Source organism: Barbatula barbatula, assembly GCF_947034865.1.
Source record: "Barbatula barbatula genome assembly, chromosome: 20".
NCBI lineage: Eukaryota > Metazoa > Chordata > Actinopteri > Cypriniformes > Nemacheilidae > Barbatula > Barbatula barbatula.
Window position 1 is genome coordinate 8,407,644 of NC_136783.1, and position 26,301 is coordinate 8,433,944.

A 26,301-nucleotide genomic window follows, 5' to 3' on the forward strand; every position below is an offset into this window, starting at 1 on the left:
CTGAATAGAGTGCATCCAAGTTATAGGAGGACATCTAAATGTCAGTAGACTCTGTCAGTTCTTATTCAATCCCATTGGCTATTTATTTTCATAACAATATGCTAGTTGAAAGTCAAAGAGTGAGAGGGGACTCTGAATAGCCTGCATACATAAAGGTTTTATTCTTTCGTCGAATAATAATTGACATTGAAATGGTTACATCAGGGTTCATTGGGAAATCAGACTCTTCATCTGAAACTTGGGTGATAATGAGTCATTTCTTGACGCGGGCATCTGAATAGCATCACTTTGATCCTTAGATAAACAGCTTGGAAAATTCCCAAGATTAACATTGGCGATAGCTGCATTGACAGAACCGGAGAGCCCAAAACGCACGCAGCCCCGCGCGTCTGTCTACCAGGAAGCCCGCGCCTCCGTGACGTTCATTCTCCATCAGGTCTCGCAGGGATCTTTGTTTTGCATCGCTTCCCAATTTGCATTCGTTTCTCAGGTTTTCCATACGACGCCCGAAAAGCACCGCGCAAAGGCGCACTATCTCCGCGAGTGCGCGTTGCCTTACAGAATTCCAAAAACCCCGGAATAATTCGAGCGGGCACGCGCTGAACGAGGAAAATTACACGCATTCGCCCCGCGTTTCACACACGCACTCGCGGAGACACGTGCGATAGAGGTAAACAGCCGCCCGCGTCGTGAAGGATTCGCTCGACGGTCGCGCAATTTCGCATCGATTTCAGAGGAGATACAGTAGCTGCTGTTTGCGCCTCGGGTTAGTTCATACAGCATGTCTGATGTATTGCCGTATAACGAGGAAAAAATGACTCATTATGGAAACGACGGGGACGAGGAACACCTTTCCTTCACCTGCCGCCTCCAAGATACCAACAACTTTTTCGGTGGCAACCAGAATAAACGACCACCAAAGCTCGGGCAAATCGGGAGAAGCAAAAGAGGTAACGGAGAATGCCTTTGTTTGTTGCACGGACAAAAGAAGTCGCTTTTGTTGATGCGAATTCCATGTTGCGCTTCACTTATGCTTGCCCATTACCATTTTACGCACGGTGCATGGAAATGTTGCGCAAATTCTTTATACGCACAATTTTATCAAGTGATGTCGCATGCATTCCGATTGTATAATAATGCTCAGTCACAATGCTTCAGCGCGGTCTTTTTCTGCTCATTTCTCAAACAGACAGCTTTTTTCTAGACAATGAATTGATGCGCCATGTCTGGTGTTGTATTAAAATTCATGGCAGCATGGAATCTCCATCTTGGAGCCCCGTGTGCCTGTGCGTGCGCGAACGAGGGAGAGCGACAGACAAAACATGATCTATATTACACAGTGCTCATCCTTTTTTCTCTCTGTCCATGAACAGTTGACGAAGACAACGATGGCCAAGCGTCGGACAAGAGTACAGAGAAATCGTCCTCGACTGCGTGAATCGGCCCAAAGACACTTATCCTCTCATGTGTATATCCAAAGACGTTTTGAAGAGGCACTCTCTCCCATCTGACAACAAGCACTTCACACATTCTCTTCTCGATTTCCTTAACTCCATTGTCCAGGGTTTACAGACTGACAGTACAGTGGACTGAAGCAGCGGTCCGGAAGAGTGGCCCAGGGGGTCGAAGGAATACTGTGTTTTCCAAACTATTCCGAGATATGTGCAATGACAGAGTTCGGTCTCATTAAAGAGGCCGCTCTCTCTTTTTTTTGGCTATAATGAAGCAATTAGAAAGACTCAGCGGAAGATACCATTAACATTCGACCAGTATCTTCCCCCGGTGCACGGTTAACCGAGTAGCCTACTGGTGGTGTTAATGGTATACAAGCGATGTCGACCTTTCTTCCAGAGTGGACCTTCAAAGGGGTTTCACTATGTATGTAAAAAAAGCTATTTATTAATCTTTGGATACATATTTTGCAGTGTTGAAGGTTGAGCAAACGTTTTATATAGAACGATGACGAGAAGTGCTTTCGGTTTTAATGTTTTGTATGTAGCTTAACTGTGACTCTCGTGATCTGCTTTATGGTAATTTCAAATCATTCGTTTCGATGTTCGTTTGCTATCGGGTCGAATCCGGAATGTCAGTTTTAAAGACAGTACCCTTACAATTGCATTATTATTGTAAAACATATTTACTGTAGATGTGCCAAATTAACCTGACAGAAATGGACGTTTCTGCGCTTTCTTCACGTGCACAGTTTTATGAATATTTGGTGGTCATGTTTACAGGGCTCTTTCATACTTGTGATGTATTTTAGTCATGCATGGCGAACCTCAAGACCTCGAGAACGTCTTCTTGATTACCGTATTTATCTGGCAGAACATTTCTACAGAATATCTGTTATAATAAAGATTTTGAGAAACATTAAAGGAGGCGCCATTTTTTGTCCTGGCTGAATCTGTGTGTGTTCACAAATCCAGGGGACGTGACATTTCCCCCCCCCGCCACGAGCTTTAAATGATTCATGGTTTGGGATGAGCATTGTCAAACACACCAATTTAAATCAAGTCTGGAAAGATGGTGGAAATCACGCGCCGTGTCAGGGCCAATATTATATGCAAAACTGTACATGAGTTTCCCAGGGCTCCTTCTGCCAGTCTGGAGGTAACGGTTATTGGAACACAGGCTGGATGGGCTGCCATGGCAACAGATTCACCTTCCATGCAGTACCAGTCCACTAGGGAAACCACAACAGTAGATCTGACTGTGACTGAGGAACATTACATCTGTTTGGAAATACAATATAAATATAGTTTATATACCAGACCAGACAACAAGTCATCTCTGCTACTATGCCCAATTTATAAACCGTCCTAAAAAGGCAGAGGTTGCGCCACAAAACCTTGCATTCGCATCATTACATCACACGTTTCCAAAATGTCACAAATCGTAGGGAATGCCATAGGATGAGGATCGGACGTCGAGGCTGTCGAAACGCATTATGTAATGCACTCAGAAGTCAGCCGTACATGGTGGCACAGACTGGCGCTGCGTTTGGTACAGCCATGCAAATACGGCGGCTGCTCCTGCGATTTGCATTTTGCTGCTATGTTTTGGTTTTGTTCAATGGGGGCTCCGGGTTTCACGGGAGTGCCCCTTCCACCGGCAATGTGACCGGGACGTGATCTGACGGACTCTTCAGCCCCCTAAGCTGAACTTTGTTATTTGTGTTTATGCTTAGTACCTCATATATCCACATTTGATAGCCACCTGAATGGTGCTGACCTCAGCGTATCCAAATCAGCGGCTGGCAACCAAAAACAAGATTTTTTGAAACACTAAGTGATTGATATCAGACTTCATCGATGATACTGTGAGTTTGCTTGGAGGGCTGGATGTTATTTTGTTGGGAGTCTGAGTCAGAGAAGCTCACTCAGTATGTACACAATGTACACCAGAAGGCGACATACACTGTTGGCTGACTGGACTGTTTCCATGGTTACCATTACAGGTTTTTGCTCTCTTCGCTGCTGCAAAGTCGTCAGTGGGAAGTGTACGAGAATGTTTCAGAGAGTGATTTTTGGTGCAGAGGCTTCAAAAGAAAGCAGCCGGACGGCTCCGTAACAACCGCATCGAAACAACGTCCAAAATCAAAGATCCTCAGTGGAAATCCTGCAGTCATGAAGACTGACTGAAAATGGGATTGCAGATATGATGTAACAGAGCCACTAATTAAAATACTGAAAATCACATTGCGTAGCACGGTTTGGCTTTCCGCTGCGGGTGATGTAACGCTATTGTGCAGTTCCACGCTTCTGAAGGAAGCCATTTAAAATGCATCAGCCGTCTAGAGCTAAACGCACACCCCTAACCAATGTTCCACTGCAGATGCGAAGCCTCGCCGTATCAGAGGTCACTTCACAATCTATTGCATGCCGATCGTTTTCAGAAAGGTACAGAGTGGGTTCTTTGTCCCTGGGTGCCACAGAATGCTGTGTTAAGCCCCGGGCAACGTGGCTGGTAACTGTGTAAATCAAGCTCTTGAATAAAATATGTCGGCCCAGGTGGATGTTCCACCATTGGTCACTGGATTAGATCCACACGCCTAAAAGACTTTGTCCCTCACCCAGACAAACTGTTAGGACGTTGACTCAGGTACAGATGCCAGATTCAGGGATTAAGCACATGAGAGATTAAACCAACATCTGAGGGGGAATTAAATCACCTCCCGTCGCACTTCCATCCAAAAACAAGACTTGCTAAATAATATGAGACTTGCAAGTGCATCTCTGTTCAAGAATTCAATTATTTTTATTTGATGACTTTCTAGATTAAGTGGTACCAATTAGTCATTGAATATCAGCTTTAGAAAGAAACTAATGTATTATTGAGAGAACATAACAAGGCAGTACTGGGTTCATGTTATTGGAGAATGATTGCCTGTCTGCAAACACAATAAAGCGCTCACAGGCAGGATCTGGGCCCTTTTACTGGGAAAATGATGTCCACAGGATTAGGTCCACGGTGCTTGTGCCTAGGCTGAGGGAGACACAATATTAATCATGAAGTGTGATATTTCACTTATTGAGTGGTAACTGTGCTAATGCCAGTACAGACCACCAGTCTCTTCTTACTTAAAAAAAATATTTCAATATGAAAGTAAGTGATCCGTGAAGTTTGAGTTTGACACGTGATTTTGTTCAGCTTCATTTATTTTGCTTACTTTAAGTAACATTTACTTGATATTTTAACAAAGACTAAATGTGTTTAATAAGTATTCTGGTGAGTAAGTTGTACTTGAATGATAGCAGCAAATTTTACCTACAACATTTTCATGCCAATTTTTAAGAGGATTTTAAGTAAATTCTACAAGTAATTTATTTCAGTGATTCAAGAGTTTTTGTTATGTTTTTGTCTGTTTCACCAGACAGACGTACTGGCCCGAAGTTAACAATTTATTTTAGATTTATATTATATTATTTGATACAAATATTCTATTGTATATTGTTGTATTAAATTAAATTAGTTATTGATTCTTTGCAGAGGTCTACCGGAAGTTAAGTTTGGGCCACATAACGTTTGTTATGTTGTTGCCGCAGAAAGAGTCTATATACATTTCGGTTTGGAATCTTGGCATTTTTTCAACCTTTTTAATATTAGTAACTCATCCAAGTCTAGCAAAAATTGGGAATTATGTTGAAAATGAATGCATTGAAAATAAATAGTCTATTTTAGCATATTCAAAGATTCCACCCTTTGACAAGAATAATAGTTACAATGCAGAATTCAATAATTTCTTTCTGCAAATCTTCAGGCAACCACTAACATTGATTATAGATAAAGACAAACATGTAAAAAATACATACATGTATGCACTTATGCATACACATTTTTATGCACATAGTATTCATGCAAGCATAGAAAAATGCAATAATAATAAAAGACATACATTTTCAAAATCCAAATGTTTAATACTTTGTTATATGTTATAGTGTGGAGTGAATCATACTGTTTTGTTGTTGTTTTCTGAATTATTTCTTGCATTTATGTACATTATGTAGTCTACTTTTATTAGCATTTGTACAATGGCAGCATGCATTCTAAGTTTATGGTGTGGTATTTACAGTATGTTCAAATTTAAAAACATTGCAGCATATCTGTAAGATATTTCATTAATGTGTGACTACATGGTTGAGTTGCACTTCATCTGTCTACTTTATCTGAAATTATAAGGTGAAAATATTGAATCTCCGGGCTTGGATTAGTGTATTGTGTATCAAACACACGTCATCTGCAGTATCTGAGGAACAGAATTATTTTTGGTACTGTGAAAACTTTGTCTGTGATGAAGGAGAGTTTCATAATCTTTCTATCTTTGGTTGCCATGGCAACTTGCCGAGTTATCATAATGGATAAGCAAAGCAGAAATGACAAGATTTCTCCAGTTAAGAAAACTCTGGAGGAAAAAAGGATTTCTCCCAACACGAAAGGATGTCATCTTTAAACACAAGCAAAAAAGCATGCCTCATTCATTCTGTTCAACAAGAGAAGGGACATGAATCAATCACACACATGATGGGTCCAGAGAATGATCAATATACAAATAAAGAGAGTGACTGACCCACTATAAGAGGGTAGGTTCACAATCAGATAGTTAGATCAGAAATGTATACTCTTAATGTGCAATGGAAGAGAGTATATGTGTTTCTTGTAGTTTTTAAATGATTCAGTCTAGCAACTTCTCATCTTCTGGCATTGAAGATTCTGTGTCGTTCTGTGAGTGTGAGAAGTTAAAGAGGTGTGGGGCAGCATCTACAGGCAAGGCTGAGAATTACTGATATCCCCACCTGCTCTTCGTCTTTTTATTGAAGCATAGGCCTACTGATAGAACTGATATCTAGAGACAACACTATCTAAGGAAGACTCTTGGCATTTGACTCAGAAGACCATATGTTAAAGTTGATACTTTCATGAAATAAAATATAATACATCTCCATACTATACTGTATCTTATTCTTGTCATTTAATGTTTTAGATTCATTTATGATGAATGATGTTGCAGTAACAACCATTACAACCCCTGCAGTATTTAATATATTGTTAATCTCTTTATTACTTGGTAAATGTTTTGTTCACAAATGCAAAATTTGGGGTGTTGTCCATTTTTTGTTTCATTGGACACGTGCGCGCCTGCTCCCAGTTGACCTCCGGTTTGTGTTTGGTTAGTGTCCAATAACATAACTATTTTACAAAAATCATTTATAATATTATGTTATTGTATAATAGTTGTATTAAATAAATGATTTGTTGAATTTTGTTGTTTATTTTATTAAATAAATAGTCCTGTAGTTTGGTCGCATTTAAACAAACATCGCAGTCTAAATTCCAAATATTTAAGAGACAAGTTTAGCAAAGTTCAGCCGGCTGCTTGTACATTATCCTGCTATTTACACGGCTGCGTGCCACATGAGAAAATATTTTACATGAAATGTGAATGTGAAATATTTTATTCGCTCATTTTTATCGAATGCAGACTTTTCGTGAGGAAAAGCCGCTTACTTTTGGTTTTAAGGTAAGAAACGACGTTCAAATATCACGAACAGGCAATTTGATTTAGTCATCTGTAAATATAATGTCATGTATGTTATTAAAAGACATATTTATATTTAATTTGTTTAAAAAAACTGTAAAAATGATTTGCTGCATCCGGGTTACCGTGTGTTATTAGTTTTGAGAGGTTGTTATCTGGGAATAATGAACCTGCAAATGTCGCGACGGACCAATCAGAATCAAGCATTCCAACAAGCCGTGTAAACACAATTCCGCTGCGGAACGTTTAATAGGAACCAAACGCGCGTAACAGTGTTTCCGGCCGGAGGTGTGAGTATCTCCCCCACAAGAAGCGAGGACTGCCGCACGCCATTGTATGAATTTGTTGTATTCAAGTGTTTTAACTTTTGTTTTAGCAAAGATTTATATGCGGTTCAGTTTAACAGTCCGCTGTTAAATCGTTGAGTCTTGTTTTAAAAAAAAAGTTTTTATTCGAGAGTGAGAATATGGCAACAGATTCGTGGGCCCAGGCTGTCGATGAACAAGAAGCCGCAGCGGAGTCGGTATGTTTATATGTATATGATTATAAGATGAGAAAACACATTTAATATGTTTTTGTATATCGACATTTGGCAGAACCGAAATTAGCTAAGCGTTTAATTGAATAACTTAAATGCGTTGTTTCCAATTGTAATTCTGCTTCATTGGTTCTAACTATTTAGAAAAAGGGTTTCACAAAAGCTATTTAACAATCTTAAATCAAACTTAGAAAAATAAAATATGCTTTAGAGTATTTTAAAAGTTTATAGTCTGCGTTGTGTTTGAACACAACATCTCCATAACTTTTTGGATTATTGTTCAGGATGTAGGTTCGTAAAGTACTTGTATTTAAAGATGAAAATGAAATACATGTGTAATGTTAACATATGATTTATATAAGTATACATATATATGTATATGTATGTGTGTAAAACCTAAATGAAAGAAAAACAATTTAGAGTTGTGTTATTATAACCCTAAATTAAATTTAGACTTTACAGATAAGCAGTCTTCAAATAAATGAGAAAGTCGACACACCGAAAGCAGATGCAAATGGTGAGAATAAAATGTTTGTTTAATGTTCCAAGTAAAACTTATTTTGTGCCATGCATTGTTGTTGGAGAATTTATAGGGAATGTTTTTCAATTTGCTTAATAATAAGGGGCAAAGACGGCAGGACAAGGAGAGAAGACTGAGGAGGAGGATAAAGGTGAGTTTTATAACATTAAAAGCACTAATATTTGGACTGTGATTGTGTTCCTCCACCTGAAAGTTCATAACTGATCTATGTTATAGAGGACAAGGCGGCACAGTCACTGCTAAATAAACTTATACGTAGCAATCTAGTGAACACAACCAATCAAGTGGAAGTTCTGCAAAGGGATCCCAGCTCTCCACTATATTCTGTCAAGTCCTTTGAAGAGCTCAGATTGTAAGTTTGACGGGTATCAACGAAGACCAACATGCATTATGTATAAATGAGGTCAATATCAACTTATGTCTGTTCTTGTTACACAGGAAACCTCAGCTTCTACAGGGAGTGTATGCCATGGGTTTCAACAGGCCCTCCAAAATCCAAGAAACGGCATTGCCCATGATGTTAGCCGAACCGTAAGTTCACGTGAACCTTTTCTTAATTTACATCCATTGTAATGAGAGCAGAGATGTTAACAGAACGCACCCTTTTCAGTCCACAGAATCTCATCGCTCAGTCTCAGTCCGGCACGGGTAAAACTGCTGCTTTTGTGCTGGCCATGCTAAGTCATGTGGACCCTGAAAACAAATGGCCGCAGGTATGGACCTGCATCATCAGGATCTGCAGTTGTGTTGCATTCATACCGCTAGTTCAGCTGTTTTGATGGTGATATAACTCTTGTGACTTGTTTTTGCCAGTCTCTCTGCGTCTCGCCCACGTACGAGCTGGCCCTGCAGACAGGCAAGGTGATCGAGCAGATGGGGCAGTATTACCCTGAAGTCCAGCTAGTGTATGCTATCCGCGGAAACAAACGTAAGCTCTCTATTTTAGGGTTTAATGGCTTGTCACACAAAAGTTAAAACTCACACTTTCCACGCAAGATGTCTTATGTTCTCCATTCGCTGAAGGTTAATCACATTGAGCCGCACTCAATACTTTGGAAATTGTCAGTTTGAGCTGCACACATGACAGTACATTCATGTTATTGGGTTGTGTATGTTTTGTGTGGTCTAGTGGAGCGAGGAACAAAGCTGAAGGAACAGATTGTGATTGGTACTCCTGGTACTGTTCTGGACTGGTGCCAAAAGCTCAAGTTCATTGACCCCAGGAAGATCAAGGTGTTTGTTCTGGATGAGGCTGATGTGATGATTGCCACTCAGGGCCATCAAGACCAGAGCATACGTATCCAGAGGTATTCAAGTTTGTTCACAAAATCTTTGCTTCAAGATTTCAAACATGATTCTCGTAAACACTCGCATCAACTCATTTATTTTTGTTCATTAAAAACAAGGAGTGACGTGTTTGTCAGTAAATGTTTTGCAATTAATGCTTATAGTGTAACAATATTTATGAAGTATGTTTTAAAAAAGAAAAGAGAAGCCATGATGCCCAGCCAAGTTAAGCATAACATCATTAGACATTAATGAAGTTAATTTTAATAAAAATGTTACATGTATTTTCTTTAAATGTGAAAGATTACCTGTATCTGTAATGAGACTGGAAAAAATGAATACACAGTGTGAGGAGAATATTAAGCCTTTAACTAAAACGAAAGCATTCTGTTAACTTCTGTTAAAGGGGTCATATGACACAGCTTAAACAAATATTAAAGTTTGTTTTAGATGTAATACAATGTGTATACATTATTTAAGGTTCAAAAACACGCACAGATAGAATGCATCTTTTGTTTCCGACACTTACATTTTTGCAATTTTATGTGTCCAATACATGCATGGGCAACTAATAACACACAAATATATTTGGCCATATGACCCCTTGAAGTTTGTTTATAGAAACACTTCCACAAATACCTTAATGTCAATCTTTGTGCATGTGTAAACAGTCCATATTACACGGCGCCCTGGAATACTTGATTCTGATTGGCTGTTATCGCGGAATAAGCCACTTCAGTGTAATACAAGACCCTCTGCTTCAGGTCGGGTGCTGATCATGCTGTCGAGGCTAATTTCTGCAATAACCAGCTGCCTGTACATTAACACTTACTTAACAAATTTCGGATGATGGGATCTTTTTTCCTCTTTCTTTATTATAAATTAATGTTCTCTCTATTTTCTGTCATATGAGAACATCATCCAACAATTTTTTTCAGAATGTTTTAACTTCACTGTGTTTAAATTGCAATTTAGATATGTGCTTAGATTAGCACTCAGGATGTGTTGTGGTAATGAGAATTTCTGCAGTTCAAATTATGCTTAGTGCAAGGTAGAGAACTATATTTTTTTCTTGTGTTAACTATTTTTAATTGAAACCATTCCTGGCATAATGTTTCGTGAGAGCGACCCAAATTAGTCTCTTTCAACACCTGTATGATACCGTTTAACCGATGGAATGGGGCACATTCATACGGCTCAATGACATACTTCCGTTAAAATCTCAGCCAGGCTTTTACATCTGGCGCCATAGGGAGCGATGGTGTTTCGTTTTAGGATGCACATAGGATTACGTTCACCGACGTGAGTCTAATTATTCAAACACTTCGCCATACATCGACAACCAAAAAGAAGCATTTCAGGCCATCCATTTCAATGTACATCAACAAATATTAAAAAAAGCTAAGTGAACTTTTGGACTTACTAGAGGCGGATCACAGAGGCACTTAACAATGCTCACCCGTAGTGCTTTTGGTTCGCCGAATTTGAAAGTTTTCTTGCTAAACGCATCGTTATCACTTGGTGAAAAATCCCCTTAGTACTATGAGATCGTAAGTGACCTAACTGGCTGAGATTTTGGCAAGTACGTCATCGTCCTGTGTGCATATACCCCATCAAACTGTTTGTGCTGGTGCTTGATGAAATGGAACCTTGTTGTAAAGTGTTATCACGTTGATTTCATTTTTTATTTTACAGGATGCTTCCTAAAACTTGCCAGATGCTGCTTTTCTCCGCCACGTTTGAAGACACTGTGTGGAACTTTGCCAAGAGAATCGTTCCCGACCCCAACATCATTAAACTGAAACGTGAGGAGGAGACTCTGGACACCATCAAGCAGTACTACGTAATCTGCAACTGCAAGGAGGAGAAGTTCCAGGCTTTGTGCAACATCTACGGAGCCATCACGATCGCACAGGCCATGATCTTCTGCCATGTAAGTTCAGTCATTCTGCTGAATATCGATGGGTAGTTTCAACAAAATGTTTTAAAGCAGACCTTCAGAGTGTGAACTATGTCTTGTCATCCCAGACCAGGAAAACTGCCGGTTGGTTGGCGGGAGAGCTTTCAAGAGAGGGCCACCAGGTGGCGCTGCTCAGTGGAGAGATGCAGGTGGAACAGAGGGCAGCGGTCATCGATCGTTTCCGTGTCGGCAAGGAGAAAGTTCTTGTCACCACTAACGTTTGTGCTAGAGGTGATTTCATTTGTTGCCTGTATGTATTCTAAACCACCCTGACTACCCACCCACGACTTTTTCTTAATGGCTAATGTGTTGGTTGACAGGTATTGACGTTGAGCAGGTGTCTGTGGTTATCAACTTCGATTTGCCAGTGGATAAGGATGGCAACCCTGACAACGAGACCTACCTTCACAGAATCGGGCGTACTGGGCGATTTGGCAAGCGGGGATTGGCCATCAACATGGTGGACAGCAAGTTCAGCATGAACGTCCTCAACCGTATCCAAGAACACTTCAGTACGTTCAACACTTGTTATCAACTATATAAAAGGACACGTGTCTGTAGCGGATAAATGATTGTCTTATTTTTGTATCCGGTGTGAATCGCAAGCGTTGACATAAGACATCATTTATTACAAAAACTGCCCTGTAATCATCAGTTATGTTTGTTGGTGAAAAAATGCACTGACTGATCTGTCTTTTATTGCAGATAAGAAAATTGAAAAGCTGGACACGGACGATTTGGACGAAATCGAGAAAATCGCCAACTGAGGAGCATCTGTGTTGTGACCGGACTGCGCACGCACAGTTTTATTTAAGAAGCTGGGATGAGATCTATGCCAGAAAGGATGTTTACATGAGCCGTTTTATCTCAGATGGTGTTTTTATAGGTTTTATCATTTCACTCTTTGTACTTAATAAAATCAGAATGTGTCGTCTTAAAATTGTCGCAGCGGTCAAAGCGTGTTTTAAGCATGAGAAGGATGCCTTTCAATATTACCAAATTCATGCATCTTTTAAATTGACAACAGAAGTCAGTCTGCCTTCACACCAAGTGTGGGAAAAATATGTTTTGACTTATTGATTTCTAAAATCGGGCTCCAAACTAAGAACATGTGGATGTTGCGACACTTTTATTGCTTCTAGAGTGTCGGGTATTTAACTACTCAATACTTCACACTTATCAGTAGTTCTGCGTGTTTGTGTAAAGTGTGTAAGTTATATGAAATCGGCTACGTCAGAGTTTGTGTAACACTCCAAGAAAGGAATTGCAGGGGTTTATTTAATAATAAAAGGACAATTTTATTTCACGAATCTGTTGTAAGGTCAGTACTCAGAACCTCATAATATGCTCACACACAAGAATCAGTTCTGAAGTTATTGGCTTTGAATCATTAAAATAGTTGCCAAAGACATAACTAGAACAAAAAGAATCGAATAAAGCCAAAGATGAATGCCTCCATTGGCTTTCACTAGTGTTCAATTTGATTGAAATAACACAAAGGTGTTGTATGTTAAAAAGTACAAAGAGTGAAATGACTATATTCAATAGATGCAGTTTAATGAAGCAGATATGTTATAGCATTCATTGTAAGAGTGCTCTGTAGTGGAAATATTTGTATTCTTGGTAACGGACTGTATCGGGATCATATGTTACCAGGGTTAAAATGCATAACTCTGCTGGATTTTTAATTGTGATGGGCTGTGCCATTTCTATTCGCAGCCATCTTAAAGATGTAAAACCTGCGAATGCATCCTCTAGTCTCATTTCAGGGTAGTCGCAGCAAATTATTTTTTATTCTGGAACTTTTTAATTTAATCACTTTGAACTCTGCTGGATCATATATGCATGACATAAAAATATTGGCCAGGTTGGGGTAAAGCGTATTGGTCTTGTCTTTATTTGTTTTGGACAAATACTGTGTTGACTAAAGATATTATATCCTGATGCCTTGTTCATTTTTCTTAGTTTGGTTCAAGCTGTGAGTCATACTTGACCTGTTAAATGATATTAAATAGAGGTTTTTCTTTTTTGTGAAATCAGTGGTTAACACAAACATTTAATCTGGTGTTGCACATAGAAAAGGACTTTTTATTTTGGATATTAAATACATTCCTGCAGTTAGTTCTGCCCGAATGCTTTATCTGTATTATTGAAACACCCATAATGCTTACTGACATCATATAATCGTGAGACTAGACATTATGAGGTGGTTCACTTTGATGGAGATGTTTTGTTACTATATTCATTTAGCCTCATTTATTTTATTAGGTAAAAATGCACTTACAGCTGAAATATGAATCAGCCTTTCGAGTTATGAACATATTTCCCATATTAACCTCAATTGAATGTTGATGACAAAAAAAGTTTGTATCTCTTTTAAATAGCTTTGAGTGCGTGTTTGGATTGGTACAGGAAGAGAGATGCCTCCCAGGTTTGCCGTACATCTGGTGATGTTCATGTCTGAATGATATTGTGTGGTAGAATAAAATTAAATTTTAAAAACGTTGTCACAGTGAATACATTTTTTTTAAGCAGTAATATTACACTGTGTCATGCCTAATAATACTGCTTCCATGCTTAGATTAAAAAATGTTTGTATTTTACACGGCTTATAACAAGAAATGCAATATTCACCGATTGACAATGTTTTTTTGTTTACAACGACAATCTTATTCAATTGTTATTACAAATGGCACTTTAATAACATTTTCTAAAACACATTTACATCATATACATGTATGGATAATATTACAGTATGCCAAGCTTCATAAATGTTCAGTGTAAGGCACAAGATCTGTGAGAAAAGGAAAACCGCATTTTAATGATGCATTTAAAATTGTTGTTCATTGAATTGTGGGATACAGAGCACAGTGAAATGTGTTAAATTGTAAACTGCATATTTTATCCAAGTATTAAATGCACACAAAAATGCATGTATACAGCTACGGAAAAATGAAGAGACCATTGTAAATTTTCATTTAATCCACATTTCTAGATGTTGTGGTCATTCCAGTCCAGTGCCTAGTTTAATTTCAACCAAATCAAACCTCAGGAGTGACAAAGTCATCCAACAGCAATTTGAAAGTCTGACAGCACGACAAGACACATGACATCTCATAAAAATAAACAAGGATATCACATTAAAATCATTTGTTAACTTTTCCTAAATTCATGAAGAATCATCTTTTGTGTTTTTTTCACCTGTTTTCATTTTCAGTTTTCAAACAAAACATTTTTATAAAAAATTTGGCAGAGATATTGTTAGTAGTTCACAGAATGAAACAAAAATGATCATTTTACCTAAACACAAATAACTGAAAATAATTTAGAAATGGTCTCTTAATTTTTCCCGCCGCTGTCTGTACAGTTACAAACACATCTGTTCTTACCTTCATCTCTGTACTCTATGTTGGTCAGAAACAGACCATGGGCCGGAGCGGTCAGATTATTTGGGAAGGCTAGAGAATCTTGTGCGTCTAGTAGTTCCTGAATCTGCCTTACTAACAATCTACCCTGACCGACGGCAACCAGCGCCCCGGTCATCCTCCGCACCTGTGAGGAGAAATGTCTCTTTATATTATCTTTATTTATTACATATATATGTATTCATTTTATAGTTTGTGCAGTGAATTTGAAAAGTAACATTGCAGAGTCACATATGTAACACTAGGAGGCACACATGCCATAATACAACATTACCAGCATGTTCAAAGAGGTGAAAAGCTTGTACTCACTTGTTTGTATAAAAAAGACCTACTTTTAAAAGTGAGCTCCCAAAACTGAATATCTCTGAAATGAAACACAAGAAACAGACACAACACAAAACATTTATATCAGTTTCAATTTCATTGTGTCATGCAGAATTTGACAGACTAGCTCGACAGTAAACATTCTGACTGAACCACACACGTCTCTACGGCCAAACTGAAGGCCTGACCTCCTTCTCTCAACGTATTACTTCTGCTTAGTTGACCCTATATTTCTGCCATTAACACTAAATGTAACAGCTATTTTCCAAACTGTCTATACACAGCAAACAGCTGGAAATGACATTGGAGCACAAGCCCTGGAGCAGTCAAGCTTGATAAAATCTCAAGCAGCGCTGACAATATTTACTGTCGGAGAGGTTAAATGTTTCATAAAGCCTCGTGAAGACGACCCTTCTTTTATAAAGAAAAAACGTGGCACTGAATTTATGATGAGATATGTTTGGATTTACTTCACAGAGGAAGCGGATTGACATGGTGTGGCTCAAGCTTTATCGCGGGTTGAATTGAGCAGTGTGTTGCATTAAGAGATAAATGTTGTATGTTAGAAATCCAATGTATAAACGTGCATTTCAGACAATAGCTTAATTAAATACTAGTCAACTGAAAAGGTCTGTTTCCATTATTAATAATCGTAATTTTGTTGCAAATTATTTTATTGTGAATGAATTATCAGTGCACATCATGCAATAGGAATTAGATATGCATGTAGTAATGTATTAGCAGTGGCTATGTTTTCTATGCCATTTTATTAACTCTGGCGGTTCTTTTGTGGAAAATAATCTCTGATCTCATTTACTTTACTGAGCAAACATTTCACACCCAATTCATTGACTTTGTTCTAAAAAGGTGCACCTGGATCAAAGCTTTGTCATCATTGCTTGTTTTCCATTCAGTAATTAATTCCTCATCTCCATATGACAATCATGGATGTCACGGAAGAACAGATGTATCGGACGACCACATGTAGGCATATTCATTACACATTCATATTCATGATGTGTCTTATTCATCTACCTCCGGTTGTATTAAAGCTCTGTTTTTGTATTAACATATTTTCCTCTTTCAGTTTGGATGCGTGTCAATAGCACATGTGTTGTTGCTTAACTGCAAGTGGTACCATCACTAATACGATTTCTGGGTCTTGAATTACAAAAGGAAGTGTGTTTTATTTTAGAAATGTTTAGTAAAGCAACACAAAGGTCTGGGTGTCCAGAGAAGGTAATTTTACTTATAGCCGTGATCCTACAAAAATACACAGCTATGAATAAATGTTTAAAGTCCCAGTGAAATAAAAAAATAAAATGACTATTTCTTCATGATATATTGCAGCATTTATTATAAACAGTTTGTCAATGTCGGTCATTCTCCTTTAAAAAATGTGTGTGCCCTCATAATCTTTAGATAAAATCTGAAGATGCACTTCCTTCCTGTAATGACTAACCATCTTAGACATATGTTAGACGGCTTGGGCGGAGTGATCAATCAAATCGCAGAGAAAGACAAAGCCAGGCATTTCACTTGGAAATCCGTCAAAATACGGAAGTAAAAACGATCACAACTTCAGGTTCACAGGGACTTTCAAGGAACAGTCAGGGATAGGCATAAATACATGGAAATGTATCTAAAATACAAATACAAAATACTGTGTGGAAAAATTTATTTAAATACAAATACAGTATTTTGAAAATACACAAAATACATGTGAAATTGGCGATTCAGTGCAGGTACCCCTATTAAGGTGAAATCTATCTGGGCCTATTCTGAATGCCAAAAAGCATGATGTGTTTATCTGCTTAGAAACTTTAGTTTTCATTTTATTTACCTCTTCCCTTCCCTTCCCCTGCTCGGTAGGAAATACACAACTACAAAAAAAACCAAATTTATTTTATAATGTTTTATCACCATCATTACGAACTCAGTAACAAAAACTCAATACCACAGTCAATTATATTTTAAACAACTGATAGTGTACTCCTCCAGGTGGTGTACAGACTTATACATTTACATTTAGGTGACGCTTTGATCCAAAGCAACTTACAAAGAGTTCAGGAAGCAATAAGGGATATCTCATACAAAGAGCAATAGTACAATAGGTGCTAATACAAAGTTACTAGTTTCTACAAAAGCTAGACCACTACCTGTTGAGAGAAGAGGGTTAGTGTACGTTTTATATTTTTTTTCATTTGACTGTCAAGTATTCGCCGAAGAGGTATGTTTTAAGTAGTTTTTTGAAGGTTGTGAGAGATGTGGTTGACCGGACTGCATGGGGAAGAATGTTCCACCAGGAAGGAGTTGCGAAGGAGAATGATCAGGAAAGGGATTTAGTGCCCTTATGAGAAGGCCTTACAAGGGTCCGCTCATTTGCTGAACGCAGGGTTCTTGATGGGGTGTAGGAGTGTAGTAGGGTGTGAAAGTATGCCGGCGCAGATCCAGTGATAGTCCTGTATGCAAACATCAGTGACTTGAATCTGATACAGGCTTCAACCGGTAGCCAGTGGAGAGAGATGAAAGGGGTGCCACATGAGACCTTTTGGGCTGTTGGAAGGTGAGGCGTGCTGCTGCGTTTTGAACCAGCTGAAGTGGTTTGATAGCCTTTGCAGGAAGACCAGCAAGGTCCGAGCGACCGGAATGTGAGAGGGGAGAGAGGAAAAAAGAAAAAAAAATCTAGTCCGGTTCCCGACATGCTGTCGCTCGGTCCTCAACCAGCCGGGGTATTCTCCTTCGCGGTGCATTGCGGTGGCCCTGGGCGTTCGACCCAATCTCCTCCGTGATATCGACTCCTGGCTCTCGTCCTGCCTACCTCACTACAATATCATTATGTGTTTTACAAAAGAAAGGAAGTTTGGAACATCATGAGGGAAAGTAAATGGTGCATCATTGTTTCTGGATTCCTTTAAAAGCAGATACACTTTAACTTTTTAAACATTTAATGTGCACAGCTATTTGATCTGAATTTGACTAAATGTAATGATTGAGTGTGTGTGTGCGTGTGGAGATGATAAAAGCTGATGATGGCCTGCAGCTCTTGACATGAGTGTGAAAGAGAGCAGATGGTCTGTGTCCTCGCTAGCTAAGAAATGCACGTGAGAAACCTATAATGACCTGCCAAGCACATCCCAGTGTGAGTTCATTTTAAACATGTGTATCCAATGTGCATAACCACAGAGAAAAAACGAGGTTGGTTCAAACATGTTGTGGTTCATGCGATGTTTCGTGTTATTTTGAATCTATCTATTTTCATTTACATACGGTATAAATATTTCACAATACCACATTAAATGCTTTTATTAAATATTCTCCAATCTGAAACTGAATCCTTTTTGGATCAGTCTTAAGTAAGATCCCTGACTTTAATAGCATCGATCTGAACTGACAAACAAATGAAGAGTTTGGTTCCAAGATGAGATACGTTTTTTATTGTGTGTGTTAGCTGTATTTTTGAGTTGTAAATCAAAACAAAACAACTACAGTTTGATTGATATTCATTGGAATGCACAATAAAAAAACAGAAAAGTGAAAAACGGAGCCATCTCACTTTGGAACCCAAAGTGACCCAAACCCAAATCTTTCTTCAAATAAAAACAGCCATTCTTCACTACATGTGATACCATACACAGTGTCCTTCAGCCAAATACAGCAAGATTGAGGAGCCAGCCAGCTTTTGTCAGCATCGTGTTTCAGTACAATATCTGTTGCCTAGCAACAGTCTCATCACACACAATTGCCTTTAAAACCCTAGATCCCGTCTGACAAAATACAAATCTCAAAACCTAGCCATCTTCTTTGGATTAGAATATCTGTTTTTTCTTGGCAGTTTGTTCCTTTACTGTTGTGTAGATATACAATGTAAACATTTTCTTTTAGCTTGTAGTTGATGATGACTAGTGGTGGATGAACATGAAGCTCACTATATTCGGTCAAAAAGTCATAAAGTATTTACAGCACAGCAGTGTTGTGTAACTGTTGACCTCTAGCCTCGATGTATCTTTCTAGGAAATCAGAGGCTTATATATTTATGTTTCGATGCCATATGAACACAGCATTTGCACGAATAATCCCTCTGCACACGCTCTTGAATTTGAATAAAATGTCAAGCTTTGAGACTAAGGGAACTGGCCAAAAAATGCCCTTTGTTGAGTTCCCTTTTGTGTCAGTTTGTTGCGTCAAAACAATGGTTTTTGTTTTAAATTTCTTTTAATGAAAACTAATGAAAGATTAAAAAATGCTAGATATATATTTCATACTGTATCAACTCAGTGGAATAAATTTAGTGAGTAAAGATGTGTCGTGGCAGGCAATGAAGTCAACTCCAATGGTTGTCACATAGTAACAGACTGCATCACTCCAAGTTTAAATATGTAAAGGATGAATGAGAATTCACCTTTATTTACTGACAGAATCGTACCTGTGAAAGTGTCTTTGACTGAAAGAGCATCCAGGTTCCAGCTGGGCCAACTCTAGGGTTTTCACTGGACACTTAAAGGGGGTCTCTGAGTTCAGGGCACGGAAGGTGCTGAAGTTATGGGTTCCTAAAAGCAGTCCTGCAGCTTCTTGTATTGCCCTGATATTCAGGTCCCTGCAGGTTATAAAGCACATGAGTGAGTAGTGACGATGGTGGGGTGACTGCAATTAATTTAACATCTGTATATTATTACTATATACAGTTTCATCAGACATGCGTTCATGGACTGCCCTGAATGAAGTTTGTTTATCGGTCTGGGTAGTGTCTAATAATATAACAATTCAATTTGTATAATTGTTGTATTGAATAATCAATGTTGAATTTTGTTGTAATTTTTGGTAAATAAACAATTTGTTGAATGGGTCCTGCAGTTCTGTGGCACTTAAACAAACCGTATGGTACATTGACATCTAGCGGTGGTATCACAGTCTTAATTCAAAATATTGGAGAGATAAGTTAAACCAAGTAACGGTTCATTATCAGAAATAGTTAAAAATTACACAAATGAGAGGGATAGTTTGAACTGATTTAAGGACATCAATTAAACCTACCTATTGTAACAGCCTTGTAGCTACAGAATATACTATTAGGTAAGTGTTTAAGTAAAATGAGCATCTTTGTTTCATTTTGTGGTGAACAACATTTCTACCAAATTTCAAAATGAAAATATAGTTCAATTCTTCGCATTTATTTGCAGAAAACGGAAAAAGGATGGACTGGTCAAAATTAAAACAAATGCTCTCAAATGCAGCAAAGAAAACAAGTTCATATTCAGGTTTAAATCACAAATTAATAATGTTTTACAAGTTTTTAAATCAGTTGAAAACAAAAAATTTATACATGATGGAACACTCATATTTTTACTTCATGCGTCTGGTTATTCACAATGTTGATTAACTTTCCAGCAATAATATTTATGATGATAAAAAATGTCTGGTACTCAATAAAACACTATGGGTGCTCCAGAAAGGGTGCAAAATGCAATCAAGTGCTTTCCTTGTGAAAGACAGAAAAGGCCACATTTAGACAATCCCATATATTTTATTACGGGTGTTTTATAATATATAGCAATGCAAATAATAGCTCTGAAAATATCTAAATATATATGTGACTGCTATGTGGGTTTTTTTTCTCTAATGACGAAAGATTCACTTATCATTTTCAATATGTCTCACTTAAAAGACAGATACTGAAATGCATACAGCTGAACATCAAAATCATCAACAATTCTTTTAAGGAATTTTAAAGGAATTAATCCAATTTATGTCGATGGAATAGGAGTTCTTGTGAATGAGCTGGAAAACCATCTGGAGTGTGTGTTGACAAAACTAAGATGAGTGTGGATGTTGTTCGTGACACTATAAGCCTGCAGCTCATCTTGGCCTACTTAAAACCTAAAAATGAAATATAGCGCTACTGTTCATGCATCACCCTTGGAGAAAAGCCTCAAACTGCAGCGGAACTACAACGAAAGCTTTGAAAAGAGGCATGCACAGCCATCCTTTCCTCATTCTGTTGCCCTATATAACCCGAAATAATTTGCTTAGTGAGCATTTATAATTCATGTGCTGCTTTTTCCATAGCGTGTTTGTTTCTGTTTCTCTCAGAAAGGATTTAGCTTCTGTCATAAGCCAGCCGTGATGCGGTTTAGTAAGAAGCCGGGTCAAGCACGTGCACAAGGGAAAATGACTCACATGTCATGTAGTGCCCAGCATAGATCACTCTCCGTTACGGGCATTTCCGTGTAGTGTCTGAGACCGAAAGCGAATCGGTACACGTATGTCCTTGCTACGGCGCGGTAGCGTGCATGGAAGTTGCTCTCTACGCGATAAGCCCTGGTGATTCTGTAAAAACAGAAAAAAAGAATTGGATTAGAATGTGGTTATGGAAAGGGTCAACAATGTTTGTCTTGAAAATTTGCTTATTTTCTGAAAACAAAACTTTCAGTTCATTTCAGAGTAACTGAGGAAATATCATAGCGCTGGTTTTCATGTAAGATAAACATAAGTCACTCAGAGCTTAAACACAGTCAGTCTTGTCTCATAACAAACTGTTTTGCTCTAGGGTGGTCGCGGACTGCACACTTGGTGACTTGGAAATATATTCCACTGTATCTCCAACACCATAGTAAGAAAAATCACTTTATACATTTCTTTGTTCTATTGAACACAAAAGAAGATATTTTGAAGAACATAGGGAAGCAAACAGTTCTTTTGACTACCATTGTATTTTTTCCTACTATGGTAGTCAATGGTAGCCATGAAGTATTTGATTATTAGCATTTTTCCAAATATCTTTATCTGTGTTTATCTGAACAAAGACATTTATTCAGATTTGGAACAACTGGAGGGTTTGTAAATGAAGACAGAATTTTAATTTTTGGGTGACCTGCCCCATTAAACCAAACAGAAAGCTAAAAAACACCAATACGCTCTATCAGAATCTATTCGTGGCTACAGGGTCACATTAAAGTCCCCGTGAACCGGAAGTTGCGATCGTTTTTACTTCCGTGTTTTGACGCATTTCCAAGTAAAAAGAAAATCCTAAAAGCGGTCGTGGCCTCTGTATTTGCAATTTGACTGTATGTATAAAAACTGGACTGACAGTTTAAGGGGAGGGGTTAATGGATGCTCCGCCCAAGCTGTCTAACATCTGTCCTTAAAGATGGATAGTCATTACCAGGAAGGAAGTGCATTTTCAGATTTTAACTAAAGATTATAAGGGGAACACGAATATTAAGAGAATGACCCACATTGATGAACTAGTTACAATAAACGCTGCAATATTTCATGAAAACAATATGCATTGTCATTTTGTATTTCACTGGGACTTTAAGGGCATTTGGTGGATAAAATGCTGCTGTAGTCAACATTCCCAGTACCAAATAAAGATGATAAAGTGCTTGGGCTTCTGGAGGAGTCCCTCAGTGGGTATTAAATTAATGATTTACCAGCGGCTCGTAATCGCTGCTAACGAGAAAACGGAATACAACACAAACAGACCTGACAAGAGCACTGTGAACCTTTAGTATCGATCTCAGCAAACCAGGGGGTTTGAATGTTATTTTTTGTTTCACAAATGACTGTAACTGTAAATCAGTAGCAACCTGGTTATATGTCAATACCTGGAACACAATGCAATATTTTTCTTGTTTCTTATCCATTAGAAAAAAGTCCAACGCTGAAGTATATTTACCTTTACATAAACATGTTCTGAAAGGTGGTAAAATTATAAATCTTTGGCACAAGAAAATGGATAATTATCATGGTAAAATACTGCAACACTCTGAAACATAGACTATTTTCTTATCCAGACCGCTACAAGACAGTGTTTCTCTTATTTCTCTAATATTTTAAATCAAGTCGATTGTAAAACAAGAACAGCCCTCGATAAAACGAATAAAATGAGAGTGTTTTAGTCTTCACAAAGCTTTTGAGAATGATGAACATTTTTGTGACGCGCTGCAGACGCAGGGTTTGTCTATGTGACCACAATTAGATCTGACACCTTGGGTTCCCCCATAATCCCTCTCTCTCATGAGCACAACCACTAAAATACTTCTTAAACTGAGGAAATCCCACCGGCCAACTATTCAAGGTCATACAGTACAAGTTGCAGCTGCAAGCCGTCAATTTTCAAGTTTTAACTGAATTGTAAGACTACACTTCTGATTTAAATAAGATATTGTAACATTATTATTCTTTTAACAGACTAATCTGCGGAGATCAAGTATTAAGTCATTCATAAATTGATTCACCTAAAAAGCGTTTGGCATCAAAACACGGCGACAATTACTCGACCACTGTTGGGATTTTTGGGGCATGATGTTTGTCTCTGTTTGATGTTTGCTTTGTATCCACCAATGGTAGATGGGAGAGTGTTTGATGTTCTGTTTGGTGCACTAGTGGCATTTCCTGCTTCTGTCTGTAGCTATGATCTGTGACCAACATTATGTGCGATTATGTAAATGACTCTTACCTTATAGGTTCTGGTTTTAAGTGAAAATTTAGGGCCTCGATCAAGTTTTGCTCCAAGAGAGGTGGTTTGTCTCCTCTCCGTAGGATATCTACATGTGCAGAGTTGCAAAGGGCGTGCACACCAGAGTCTGTTCTACTGGAGATGACCACTGACACTTCATTAACCGGCTTTATTTTTCGCACTGCATTCTGCATAAAAAAAGAATAAACATTAGAAAATGTTAAAAGGGGTTTGCAAACAGGTTCGGCAGGGTGTCAGAATTGTGGTGTAGCACCTTGTGTACATGCTTATAGACAAGCGGTTTGGGTCTGTGTAATTTTTCAGTTTTGCAAAATAAATGCTATTGGTATGAAAGTAAGCTGGTTTGGATAAACACGTCTGCCAAATGCATAAATGTAAATGCAAACACATGCATTAACGCTTACAAATATAAAGTCTGTTTGCAGAGTCTATCACATAGCATTTTGCAGGGCTTCTTTATTATTTATGGGATAGTGCAGTGCTGAAAGTAAACCAGACAATTAAAAGGGGTTGTGGGATCAGGACATGACTCAGATCGGACTCGAACCCAGGTCCCAACAGCACGAATGTCTGGAGCATGTGCGCAGACCACAGTGTTACTTTAAAGAATCATTCCTTGACTGAAGTATTTGACCAATGCCACATAAAAGCAGGTATCTGTCTTGCCAACAGAAAAGCTTAAAATACAGAGATTTAACCGCCGAATATTTATACTGCCATTCCAAAAAAGAAATAAGTATGGATCAGAAAACATATTGTTAAGTGGATGATGACAGATGTTTTCAGACAAGATCCAGAGTCAGAGGATTTAAATTCAGGCTGCTGGAACTGAAAACTGGAGAAATAGCCACAAGTCAAGTTTTGATTTTAGTTTGTCTAATGACAGATATATTGTGCCAACCACTCTGCCAAAACAGACTCCCAATGGGCATTTCAAACACATTTTCTGCAAAGAAAAACCTTATTCAAGTAATATACACATCAAATATTAACTTCAGCTGAGTCACAGGGAAAAGAACTGTCTACAAAATCGAAACCACGTAAAGTTAACGTGAACACACGCAACACATGTTTTGGATAGTAGACAGACTGACATCTAAGTGATTCTGAACGCCCTCTACTGCTTGATGGGATGGCGCTTTCATTACACCACTGTAAAGAAAACGACATACATGTTGCTGATGTGTAACATCTGATGCGTTCACGCTTGTAGCAAATGAAGTATGAATGAAGTGGTTGTCATGGACACCGACCTGTATTTGGTCCCTGCGTATTGAAAAAATATTAAATATCGGGCAACAGATTGCTGCATGTTTCCCAGCAGGTTCGGTTATTGTATCCCGCATAACTCCATAAATAACACTGCAATATCTGTCACGTCTAACATAAACCCCTCGAAATACTACACTACACACATGCGAGGTGCCTCAAAGGAAAACACAGGCGCTGTGCGACTGCAGTTTAGAAGCCCGAGCGATGCCTGATGAAAAAAGACGGTTGAACTGTCAAGTTACAGAAACAGCACAAAACATCCCAGTTTTGGATGGAATTTACTCGATCAAAAGAATTTATACTAACAAAAAAAATGGCTCGAATTGGCAGCATTTAATAGACACATGTGGGAGAGCGGAAAGGCAGTTTGAGGGGACGACCAATAATGTTTAAAACAATCCGCCGCAACAACCGCGGGAGAATGGATGACGTGTGACAGAGTGACAGATGGGAGGAGCATGGCTGCTGAAAATCATAGGAATGTCTTATGACAAAACTGTATAGCTTAAATGTGACTTTATGAATCGTTACTGTTATAATAAGAATATTTTAAAGAGAGGTTATTGTCTGTGTAACATACATACATTTAACCATTGACCCACACGAGATAAAATCGCTTTCCTTTCTTTCACGAGGTCAAAAATAATTTCGTTTGTGAGGGGTCGTCTGTCTTGTCAGCTCTGCATTTAAATCGCATTTATTACTTTAAATTGAAGACATTTTGCGTCGGTAAACGAAAAGCATCGACCAGTACTGTTACAAGCGTGTCATTAAAAAACACCATCGTAATACACACACATCTGGCGGACGAATGCGTGTTGCGTTTAGACAGACGCTCCCTTAGTCTCGTAACTTACTTGACGACGCTCCCTTAGCTCGCGCGGCGCTGAAACTGATCCACATTGATGTGTAGCAGTGTGTCACAGTGTCACTGTATTACAGGGGAACGAGAGAGACGCTCACGTTTAGTTTAGCCCCTCTACACCCACCGGCGATGATATTCTACATCTCTTACTGAAACACGGAATATCTGCGACAATGACGGTGGATTTTGAGGAGTGTGTTAAAGATTCACCCCGATTCAGGTAAGAACACCAGCGCATGTTTTACAGCGGACGCCTGTTTGAGTGTAATGTTATCTCTTTAAATTAAACAGCACCGTTGATTTGATATAGTAGCCTAACATTGGGTCAGAACGCGGTTGGTGATTCTCCCCTGCTGTTTTCACATTTGTCACAGTCGTTTCGTGGTCAGTTCTGGGTTCGTTGGAAAAATTTGACCCAACGAGATTTTAGATGTTTGTTGCCCTACGATGGTTAAAAACAGCCCGACTTCCGTTTTAACTATGGATCAGTACACCCCCTAAAAATCGATACGTCGGAACCTAGTGAGATGCCTAACTAGGCAGCATATTTGGTCATCATTGGTGTTCTAGT

General features: G+C 38.5%; 4 protein-coding genes across 6 annotated transcripts in view; 3 read left to right on the forward strand and 1 right to left on the reverse strand.

Moving 5' to 3' along the window:
* Positions 1–781: 781 nt before the first annotated feature.
* camk2n1a (calcium/calmodulin dependent protein kinase II inhibitor 1a) lies at positions 782–2,366 on the forward strand (the record flags this gene model as incomplete). Its single annotated transcript, XM_079482975.1, has 2 exons — positions 782–950; positions 1,374–2,366. 2 exons carry the CDS (start codon positions 782–784, stop codon positions 1,436–1,438), a joined length of 234 nt encoding a protein of 77 aa, XP_079339101.1. The 3' UTR covers positions 1,439–2,366.
* Positions 2,367–7,287: 4,921 nt separating this feature from the next.
* ddx19b (DEAD-box helicase 19b) lies at positions 7,288–13,306 on the forward strand. Of its 2 annotated transcripts, none has more exons than XM_079483889.1 (12): positions 7,288–7,559; positions 8,028–8,091; positions 8,198–8,245; positions 8,332–8,467; positions 8,554–8,646; positions 8,726–8,828; positions 8,929–9,043; positions 9,245–9,422; positions 11,098–11,335; positions 11,431–11,593; positions 11,683–11,874; positions 12,068–13,306. In XM_079483889.1, the coding sequence occupies exons 1-12, from the start codon at positions 7,503–7,505 to the stop codon at positions 12,127–12,129; spliced, it is 1,449 nt and encodes a 482-aa protein (XP_079340015.1). In that variant the 5' UTR covers positions 7,288–7,502; the 3' UTR covers positions 12,130–13,306. The 2 variants fall into 2 exon arrangements, with proteins under 2 accessions (XP_079340015.1, XP_079340016.1); XM_079483890.1 differs by having other exon boundaries at positions 7,290–7,559; positions 8,037–8,091.
* Positions 13,307–13,941: 635 nt separating this feature from the next.
* Positions 13,942–25,064, reverse strand: pusl1 (pseudouridine synthase like 1). Of its 2 annotated transcripts, XM_079482918.1 has the most exons (8): positions 24,847–25,064; positions 24,688–24,745; positions 23,573–23,760; positions 21,289–21,438; positions 19,538–19,708; positions 15,097–15,151; positions 14,752–14,914; positions 13,942–14,156 (listed from the first exon to the last, which is right to left on the reverse strand). In XM_079482918.1, the coding sequence occupies exons 1-8, from the start codon at positions 24,903–24,905 to the stop codon at positions 14,128–14,130; spliced, it is 873 nt and encodes a 290-aa protein (XP_079339044.1). In that variant the 5' UTR covers positions 24,906–25,064; the 3' UTR covers positions 13,942–14,127. The 2 variants fall into 2 exon arrangements, with proteins under 2 accessions (XP_079339044.1, XP_079339045.1); XM_079482919.1 differs by lacking the exon at positions 24,688–24,745 and having other exon boundaries at positions 24,847–25,063.
* A 683-nt stretch (positions 25,065–25,747) lies between these two features.
* Positions 25,748–26,301, forward strand: part of acap3b (ArfGAP with coiled-coil, ankyrin repeat and PH domains 3b) — a 48,818-nt gene continuing 48,264 nt past the window's right edge. Inside the window, exon 1 of the mRNA XM_079483145.1 lies at positions 25,748–25,950. Coding sequence (XP_079339271.1) covers positions 25,904–25,950 — 47 coding nt within the window. The 5' untranslated portion in view covers positions 25,748–25,903. The remainder of the gene's footprint in view (positions 25,951–26,301) is intronic.